The 10885-nt window shown below is 35.9% G+C and overlaps 1 protein-coding gene across 3 annotated transcripts in view; it reads left to right on the top strand.

The window, feature by feature from the left end:
• Window positions 1-331: 331 nt before the first annotated feature.
• The window catches only part of CNTNAP4 (contactin associated protein family member 4), a 249043-nt gene continuing 238489 nt past the window's right edge, over window positions 332-10885 (top strand). For all 3 annotated transcript variants that reach the window (XM_074570147.1, XM_074570146.1, XM_074570145.1), the window contains exon 1: window positions 332-739. In XM_074570147.1, the coding sequence (XP_074426248.1) occupies window positions 655-739 (85 nt within the window). In that variant the 5' untranslated portion in view covers window positions 332-654. The remainder of the gene's footprint in view (window positions 740-10885) is intronic.

Below are 10885 nucleotides of genomic sequence, written 5' to 3'. Positions count from 1 at the left end.
TTTTTACTTGTAAGCTTAGATTCTCTACTACAGGCAAAATGTGTTCATTCAAAAAAATGCAGATCTTGTAATGCTTTTGCAGCTGCACATAGAAAAAATTGCAACACAAAAAACATAAGGAATGGCAGCACGCACAGTTAATGCTCCCCTCTTCCCCACCCCCACCCCCAAAAAAAGAAAAAAAAGGACAACTGGCCAGGGCGCAACGGGCCACGGCGAGCACCCGGCAAGTAGTTGTGCCTCAGTGCTCATGTGCTGGCTGCTCTTGTCTTATTGTCTGGCTTCCACCAGAGACCCACATTTCCTACCTGTCACCACCAGGGGCGTTCAGGACACGCGGCGAGCGTGAGGCTGTAGTCAGCGAGCGGTGCAGGGGAGTCTGGCAGTTTAGCCCTGAGTGATTCTGTGAAATTGGAGGAGAAATTCTCGCTGCTGCTCTTCAGGGATTGCTGTTAGAGGAAGAAGCAGATTTGGAGGTGTGTGTGCCTGTGTGAGGAGATGCGGAGTGCATTTGATTGAGGTGTCTAGTCACTGGGAAGCACTGCGGGAAGAGAGGCAGAGAGAAGCCGTGAGAAGAGGCAGAAGCAGGACTGAAGTACAGAGCAGCTGTTTCCTAATACTCGGATTCTTTTGGTTGCCTCAGTGAATGTGAACATGGATTCTGTCACTGAAATCTTCTCGAAGCTGCTGTTTCTCCTATCTGTGCATAACTGGCACACGGCAGTGGCAGGGAATAAATGTAAGTATTGCATATGATTTGAAACTCAATTCGGAGTGCTTTGTAAACTTCTGGGATATTTTATTTGCATTTAGAATTAATACTATTTTGGAGACAAATGCTTACTGCTTTGAAATTGTGACAGCAAGTTGCTGGGCTGAAAATGTTCTAAAATCCTTCAGTAGATTTTTGCCGTGACTCTATGTACAGAATATTGTTAAAGCTTGCAGCCTAAGAGTATCTGAAAGCAGCATTTTACTAAGGGATGCATGTTCAGCCCCATTTTCATTTTTGTGTTCTGTTTGTAAGTGCAGTATTTTCCAAGGAATTTTGCCTTACATGGAAATTACTAGCAGATTTCTGTTGTGTACTGTACCAGCTTGGTTTTTAGCAATTTATAATTTTCAAACCTGGTATCTGCATCTCCTGAATTAAGCCTACACTTAAATAACTCTGATGATTGACATTACTGTGCAGTTCAAGAGCAGTACAAATACAACAAGATAAAATGTGTATAGCAAGATTTTATGGTCTCTGCATTGATTGCTTAAGGATTATTGTTCGTGCATGACTAAAGAAGAGAACACTATCAGCTCCAGCAGAAAGTTTTTTTTAAAAAATGAGTAATTCATAGTTAGCCAGTAGGATGGTATTGCGAAATAAAGACAGTGATTACATTTTTAAAAACAATCTGCCCTCTAGGAGGCAAATCTGTGTTTTTCAGTGATGAATTAATTATTTTAAAATTAAATTAAAAAGAAAAGTAAAGGAAGAGGCTTAGCAAGAAACTCATTTTCAGGGGGGTTGTCATTCAGTTATAGTTCTGAGCTATTCTTTTTCCATTTGATTCAGCTTCATCGAGCTGAAGGATTTCATTTTGCATACATGTGTTAGAACAGTAGACTAAATGCCAGAGCATGTTTTTTCCCCTTCTGGTTGAGGCACTGGTCGTGCATCACGGGAATGGGGAGGGAAGGAGCAATGCCTCTATGGGAAGAAAGTGCACGCCAAAGCACGGAGGAATGTTCAGGAATAACCTTACAGCCCAGTGGCAGGGGGCAGCTCCCTGTAAACATTTGAGCAACGGCAGAGAAGTCTGAAGTGCTGAATGAGTCTATAGCCTAGGGTTTTGCATAGGGATGGTTTGTAAACTAAACATGCTCCCATGAGACAGACGTTCACATTGCAGCACCAAGTGATCTTGTGCTGTCATTCAGTAATGGTATCTGATACTCAAGTGCATAGTGTAGCCCTAAACATGAATACTAAGTTCCTCTTGTTAAACACCGTGCTGCAGTCCAGCCACAGCTTTAATTCTCTTCATCATTCTGTATTGAACAGTTTATGAATACATCCATTTTCACAAGTCCATGATAATTGAATTGCACATTAATAGCATTTGGCACTATGCACAAAACTAAATCAGTTGCATACAGGGAGGCAAATTAAAACCATTGCAAAAAAGGCTTGCATCACACAGCAAAGTAGTAAAGCACTAGAGGTCACTCTTACAATTTAGGAAGCAAGGTTTCAAGAAAAGGCTCAGGCTTCTTCCCAATACAGAATTATGAAGGATAAAACAAATCAGATGTGAAATATATTTGTACTGGCTTTCTCAAATACTTCTCAAAAACAAGCCAAACTCAATTACAGTATCAAATGACTGACCTGAATGCACAGATTTTTCCCATATATTCTAGTATTCATTAATGTATAGTATTTTTATTTATGAATAAGTCCTAACTCCTATGTCAAAACACTCGTCTGAACTGAAAAAGTAAGAACTGTCCCAATGCTACAGGAAAGGAAACTGATTATAGGAAGGGTAAATGAAATTATTGAAATTAAGAAGGAGTGAGCACTAAGATGTGAAGAAAACTTGGCCAATGTGTTGCATATTATTCCTGTTCAACATCTAATCTGGAAAAAAAGTAAAATTTTTATGTATATTACTTTGGAAGTGAACATTTGTGTGGGAGACTTTGTTTTAAAAGTGGCAGTTTCCCCTTCAAGTATCAATGTCTGAATTTGGTTAGTGCGTTAGGTTTCATAAAATGACATCAGCAGAAAAGGTTTTTCATTGTTACTGATTACAACAGATACATGCAGCAGCCATTACCTACTCACTTGAACTTAACTTTACTCCTTTCTTCTTGAAAAGTTGACCAGGAATTGAAATCCTTTTCAGTAGGTGGTTCTATTATTGGCATTAAGGTATTCAAAGACATTTACAGAACAAGTAATGCTCAGTTTTCTTGCATGAATTTTTATGGCTAGATTGTCCAATAAGTTGCCAATCATCAAAGAGAACAGTATTTTTTTTTAATTCTTCCACTAAATTAATCTATTTTTTCTTCTTTTAATTTTATGATTCTTTCTTTAATATCAAATCCTGAATATCTAAGTTTTGCTTTATCCTTCCTCAGACCAGCTGCCATTAACAAAAGACCAAAGTAAAGACCTTTACACGTCACCTTGAAGTGTCAATGCTAATGTTACTAAGTCAGTTGTATAAAGAAAATTTCTTGGATCAAAAATTGATGTGTTCAGAATTATTTCCATCTTAAAGGAATCACAGTATTCCTCTTTTGAGTAAAATGATTTTGAAGTTCTTAGTTTATCTGAAGGTGACCCTTTCATCTAGAATATGGAAGTTTATTTCTGGGGGTTTATTTTGGGGTTTTTTTTTTTGGTTGGTTGATGGGGGTTTTTTTCTGCTGAAAAATAATGCTGATGCTTCCAACTGAGAGAGGGAGTAATTACTGCTGGAAACTCAAATCTTAAAAATTCTGTAGTGATGCTATTGCATGCTTTCCTATGCTCTTTTCCTCCCAAAAAATTGCACTTCCAAAGCAGCTGAAAGAACTCCTAAGTGCACAACCCTGAGTAAGTAACTGTATAAGGTCAGGTGTGGATTTTAAATGAAAGATTAAAGCAAGTTCTCCTCTTTCTTCACTGGAGTTAGGAACCATTTTTATTATACTGGGAACTGTCTCTATAGCTGTAAATCAGCAAGTTACTAAATCAGCCCTTGAGAACTTGCCAGAAATTGGTACTCTAATAGGTGCAGTCCTTTTTTTTAAACTTTCTAAAACTGAATATTGCACAAAACATAATTAAACCCTCTACATACAAGTCAACTGTGACTAAAAATTATCAAGGTTAATTTTGAGAGTGAATGGAAATACAGAGAACAAATTAAGGACTTTCCAGGTAAATTCTCACCTCTTTATACCTCCTCCTTTTTGCTGACTCTCCAGTTTTACATCAGCTTTTATCAATACACGTTTTCATATTTTTACTGCAATTATCATAATTTTTATAAATGCAGAAAGGTTTTTTTATTATTGTTACTGTTGTTATTGTTAAATATCAGGGACTGGTTGTTAATGCTACAATAGAAGACCTACTCTAAAGCTGACAGAGAATGACTGTTAATGATGTAGAAGTTTTCAAATAGACACCTGATCACATACCTTGATTATATTATCAGATGCAAGTCATTGTACAAGTAATATCCCCAGGGAAGAGATTACTTGCTACAAGGAAAATATCTTAATTATCTTAATTTAGAAAATAATTTCATTCTGATATTAATCATTGGTAGCAAACAGTTCTGTAGACTATTTGACAACTTTCTGGAATCTCATTAAAAATATACTAAAATGCTGTTTATCACAAAAAATTTAAATTAAAATGTAATTCTTTTACCATTAGTTTGTGGTTGATGTGAACTGTAGGAGAGGAGAAAGTAGAAACTTCCTTAATTTTCTTTTAACGTCATTAATATTTATCTTCCATTTATTATTATCTATCTCTGCTCTGAGACAGAAATGGAGATCCCTTCAGAAATCAGGCCATTTCTAGCAATTATTTACATGAATAAAACATTATAGATATCTCTAGTATATTTTGCACATTTTTAGTACAGTAACATCAAAAGCTTGCATCAACATGAAATCTAAACCAATACCAATGGAAAAATCTATCAAACTTTACTTCAGACTTTCAAGGTTGAGAATTCACAGAAAGGCCTTGGGTTGATTACACTGAATATAATAAACAATTTGCATCCCATTGCTCTAGACTTTCAAATTCCCATGAACATATTTGTCCCTGGGCTCAGTAAGCAGGATGGATGGAGCAAATTTGATCATGATTGATAGATTCTGGCAGACAAGTAATGACATTCTTGAAGTGGGATAGAATCAACCATAAAAAGAAAGTGTGAAGTACATTGTCAGAGCTAGTAATAACATTTGCATTATGTGTTAGGACCTACTGTGTTTTAGTTAAGTAAAAGTTAGGAGTTCCATAGTAATCACTAACTTCTTCACATCTTGACAATTCTGCAGTCATGGCCATTCTACTTCCTTTCTTATATAATAAGTAGATGTAAGCATACATCTATGTTCATCCACAAGAAAGACAACCTTTTAAATAAGGTGTTGTATCCAGTTACCTGTGTCTCACAAAATCATACACGCTTCTATCATTGTATATGAGGTACAATGCTCAACTTTAGTATTTTTTCTGAATGCTTCTGTGCTGCAGTAGAAAACAACAAAAAATGTGTCTCATATAAATATATCTCATAGGATATATTTTCCAGTATTCTGCTTATGGATTAATCTTCTGTAAGAACATAAAACAATTATTATTTCATAGCTTATATCAAGTTTAGACGTGAAAAAATAAGTCACATCTCTCCCCCGTCCCTTCTCACCATCTCTGACTCCCCACCTCAAACAAACAAATCAAACGACACTTGAATGCTCAAGAAACATTACACGTTTCAAATATTTATTTTCTTTTCTCCCAAAATGACCCTGTACTTTGGTGCTACTTGCAAGTTTGAGAGTTTAGCGTGCAGTGTCGCACAGGATGAGAGCTGTGTTTTGTGAGAAACTTAGAACTACTTCTCAATACTTTTATATGTTTAGTCCTTGCTAGTTACTCTCAACTAACAAGCTGATAACAGAGGTGGAGGCAATAAGATGCATCACATTCAAAGGCCTCTTCTTTCTTGAACACGCTACACGATTTGTTAAGAAAGATAAAGAAATACCAAATACTAAAATTAGTCATGTCTGTCGGTGTACACGTTAACTTTATGTAAGAGGTTTCTCAAATGAAAAGTTAAAATTTGCTCTTCCTTCTCAGTTTTCAGTTGTTTTATGAAGAGGGAAGGAAAACCAAAACAATATTGATAACACTGATTTTACAAGTTTCTGTACAATTGCTTAGTTTTTTGCACTGTTAAATATGACTATATATAAATGTTTTGGTAGATTGATCTGATAGTTCTTGAATATAAAATACTTTTTGTAACTTACAATTTGTAACTTTGACAGTCAAGGCCTGTGCATGACTTCTAGAATAAAACTGAAAAAGAGGTATGTGTGTCTCAGTATACTGGCATGCCTTACATAAATGTCATTATGACAAATTCTGTCTCTCTAAATTTGAAAATAACATAAAATGTATAGGAGATACAATATGTTGTCACAACGAAAATGGATTTGCTTTATTTTTTTTCAAAAAATTATGCAGATTTAATGCTAGGGTTTAACCAGTTATGGTTAACAGAAATTTTAGCTCTGAAGTGTCTTACACTTATGTATTTAATCATGTTTACTTATCTGTTGTGTGTTTGAGTTTTATATATGTGCAAATACAGCATTGCAGACTAATGCTTGTCAAAGGAATACTCTATAGGTCTCCCTCCATCAGTTGAAACCTATGCCAGTAACCTTGAGTTAAATCTGTGAAATGAAGAGGAGGACTGGTGTCCAATTATTTTTATTTTCAGAAGACAGTTCTCAGTGTTTAATACAAATTTTTGGTAAGGAAAATCTAATGTGGACTGGAAGGTAAAAATGATATAGTTTATATTCTACTAAATAGGTATTTTCAGTGCAATAATTTGAAAAGTGATTGAAATCCTGGAAACTTCTGTCATGTTAAGTAGATTAAAATTCATAACTACAGATTTATTATTTAAATAACATACTCAGTTAATGGACTAGCGAAGAAAATTACCTCTAGGGTTTTAAATCTCAATGGATAAAGAAAAATATGGTTAGGAAATCTATCCATCTGGGTAGCGGGTCTAATTACTTTTTTATTAAGTAGATCTCATTATTTGGTTGTGCTCAAGAATAAGCTATAGCTTGGGTTTTTTGGCTGTTGGAGTGCCTATTTGTTTCTATAACAATCTTTTAGCAATTAACGTATTTACAAATGTGGTCTTGAGGGAACATTAGATTAGAAACAGCATGTTGGAATATTTGAATTTATTCTTATTACTTAATATCATTCTTTATTCAGTTGATTGCTGAAAAAGATCTTGTTCTTTTCCAGGCATTTATTTGTTCATCTTTAAATCTAAGTAGAAAGTGTTACAAAATACAATTTTGTAAAGATTTTTCCCAATTACTTTTAAAATTTGCCACCAGAAATCCCCAGCTGCATCCAGTTAACCTGTTCAGAGTTATTGCCAAAAGGTACTTTTAAAGAAAATTATAAACAACAAAAGTCTTGTAAAATATGTGGTTAAACAGGGTACAAAAATATTACTCGTCATATGCCATATAACCTAATAAACAACCTCACTAGGAGAGCAAACGGAATAAGTTATTATTAGAGAACGTAGAGAGTAGAGGCTTTGAACATGTCAGCAAGAGTGAGACCTTCAGAGGGTAACACACAATGCAAAATTGATGCTGTGGACAGGCTGAGTTGCATACAGGGAGCCCGAAGAGCTTTGGTTAGTTGACCTGTAACATTGTGCTGTGTCCTCTGTTACGTTAGACTGGATATGCTCAACATGGACATTCTGTAATTATCTAAAAGTTTTAAGAGGAGGAGACAGGAAAGCTTTTTCTTCACAATTATGAATTATAGTACTGGTCATATGATGTTTACTGCTATGCAGTATTAATAAAAAAATACTAATTTGAAGATGTAAGACATTTTGAATTAGAAATAACTATATAGGAGCTGCAGAAGGGACATTTTTCCTGAATTTTCACTGCTTCATTTATTAGCAGGTATAACATACTTTTGAGATATGTGATAAACTCTGATGGCTTTTGCAGAGACAAGAAAATTGAGATTTATTGGTGTAAAATTAAAAATCTGAAACTTGGGTGTTTGCTTCTGAGCTGCCTAAGTCCCTTTTTAGTCATATGAGAGAAGAACTAGTTCTTACAGGAAGAAGTCATGCAGAAGATGGAAGGAAGAAATTGAACGCAGAGTTAGTTATCTAGTAGAAGGTGATTTCCAGTGTAGAAGTTCCATTTGTCTCATCACTGATTATGACTGAGTCTAGATAACTAAGTCAGCTGTAGGCTTTGTAGAGATCAAAATTTACATGAGGCATTTCCGTTCCATCAAAATTTCCTACTCTAAATGCCAAGTTAGAAAAAGTACAGCAAACCTTACTGACTGCCTGGTACATCAATCACCAGCTATACTCAATATATATTTGTGTTTGATGTTGAAGTTCCCAGAGCCTCCCTTGTCTGTGTTTGGTAAGTGGGTTCTTCTTGATTTTCCAAGGGTAAGGCTGAGCTATTGATAGCCCTAGACAAAATATAGGGACTAAGTGAGAAGCTGGAAATGTCCTACCAGTGAAAGTGTCTATCACTCCTGAAAGGATGAAATACACAGGTATTTTGACTATATATAATATTCTGATAAACTGAAAATTTCATTAACTTAAATAACCCAGAATTGCCTTTTCTACCCACCTGAGACAGTCTGATATACTGTCCCTTTGACAAACCATGATTATAGCTCCATTTTAACCCCAGTCTTGTCAAAGCATGGGAGGGTTTTGCTTCTAAAGAAAGCATAGAGTGAAAAGAGACTGTTACGAACAAAATCAGCAGAATGCTAAAGCATTTTTTTTTCATAAAGCAGTAATAAAACAGATAAAAGTATCTTGGTACTTTTATGGTTACTTTAAAGCCTTTTTACTATCCAGCATCTAAAGATGGTTATAGACTGACTGTTATATAGGATAGGAAGCACTTTTTTGCTCCAAGCCAGCAAACTATGGCTCTCACTGTCGCTTCTTTTCCTGATGAATGATCGGATGGACTACTGTGCAGCAGTCTAGTTTGCAATAGTTTTGTAATCATGGTGTGACTTACTTACCATTCTTTTTTTAAGAAAAATGCAATCTTTAGTAACTAAGTTTTTTATTTTTTTTAAAATCCGTGAAAAACAACATTGAGTCTCGATGTCTTTATGCAACTAAAGCTCCTCAGGAAATCAATGGGAGCTTTGCCTAAATAAATATTGAATAAAGGCTTTAGAAAGAATGAGCTGAATATTCATTCAACAGTGATACACTGCATAGTTTGAATATAACTGGTCTCTTTATTTCCTTTCTATGTATCAGTCTTTTCATTTTGCCGTGTTTGGAGGACTCAGATACAGAACGGTGTAACAAACAAGAATTACTCATTTGTCCTAGTCGACAAAAAATGAGGAGAAAAAGACATTTGGAATTTTAGCTAGTTTCTGTGGTTAGGGGATTTATATGCCTGCAGTGAAAAAACTACTGCTCTGTTTTTCTGAGCCAATGGTAACATATTTTTTTAAAAACCATCAAGATGATTGATTTTAATTTTCAAGGGTGAAATATCCCCTTAATACTTTCAGGAATGTCTGAATGCAGCGAAGCACACTGGAGGCTGCTGAGCTCTGCCCTCCAACTGACAAGGTGCGTTGCAGTAGCTCTTAGTTTTATCAGCCTGAATGTGACATTTGTAGGGCTGTTTTCCAGTTGCACCATGCTAGCACGCTCTGGAGCTTCACTGTACCCTGGCAGTGGTTACATTTCTGTCCTCAAGCAAAGTGTCTCAGAGTCTGCTTGTCCACAGAGTAGACATGTCCTCCAGTAATTAAGGCTGAGAACAGATCTCTCAGAAAAAGGAGACATCATCATAAAACTTGTTTGCAAATAGTAACCCATGATTTTAGCTTGTTTACTCTTACATAAAACACATATGTAAACGTATGTGTGTATTTCCCTGTAAAATAGGAGAAACAGAGCCACGGTGGTTTGTAGTCTCATTTCCTGATGTACTTTTGGAATGATGGTATGACAGTGATGAGCCTGGCACAAGAAGAGGACTATGACAGGGTTTGGCTCATGGCATAGTGCTGTAAAAAGGGTATTCTGACTTCAGTAAGTAATTAATTAAAATGAAATACAGATAGAATTCAATGATAGATGAATCAGCCACCAAACCTTTGTTTGGATTTGATAGCCCCACTGTTACTCTAAGAGACTATCAATGTACGTTTTTCATGTGGGTGAAACTTACAGTGCCTATAGCAATAAATACGTGTAAAACTCTCACATGTCCTAGGCACAGGTGACAGGTTAAAGGTAACTATAGCACTCTCCTGAAGAAGCCTTTAAGATATGTTAGGAAATGTGTAAGTTCCTTTTACAGAAAATAACCTTTTGCCATCTACGCCTCGTCTATTGTTAATGTGTTTTGGGGCATGTTGACTTCTTTCTCTTTTTTCATTTTCCTTCCCAAGGGCTCAAAAAAACTCATCTGTACTCAACTGTGAACTTGTTTTGACTTCTGTGAACTGTGATTATCTCATAGATCATTCTTATGCTGTATAGCTGTGTTTTGCTGTGCCCTGATTCATTCTCCTTGGACAGGAAAAGAAAGAATTTAAGAGATAGGGACTGGGGAAAAACATGATTTATATGCAAGTGCCAAACTGCACATTTTTGTGCCGTCTGCAATGAAGGGTTGTTATTTTGGAACCCTTTGCAAAATATCTACATCTATATGCTAGCTTGCTGTAGCCCAGAAGTAGTAGGTATGCAGTCACATTGCCCCAAATTTTGAGCAATAGCTAAGGGATGAATTCACAGTTATGATGAACTTGATCTCTGTTATCATTAGGATACTGTGGTAGAAAGTAAGCCTTTTTTCACCATCATGTATCTTTTTTTTTTTTGGAGTGGGGGGGGGCGGGTACGGGGGAGGAGAATCTACCATGGCAAAGATTGCTTTCCTTCTTCAATCTCTGCAGCGACTACTTAGAAATTTGACAACATTTTTTTTCTTGTGAAGGGTGGTAATCTGTAGATATTCTACGTAGGGACAGACTGAGAAATTCTGACAA

This window comes from Larus michahellis, chromosome Z (genome assembly GCF_964199755.1).
Source record: "Larus michahellis chromosome Z, bLarMic1.1, whole genome shotgun sequence".
In the NCBI taxonomy this organism is placed as follows: Eukaryota; Metazoa; Chordata; class Aves; order Charadriiformes; family Laridae; genus Larus; species Larus michahellis.
This window is presented reverse-complemented; position numbering and strand designations above follow the sequence as displayed.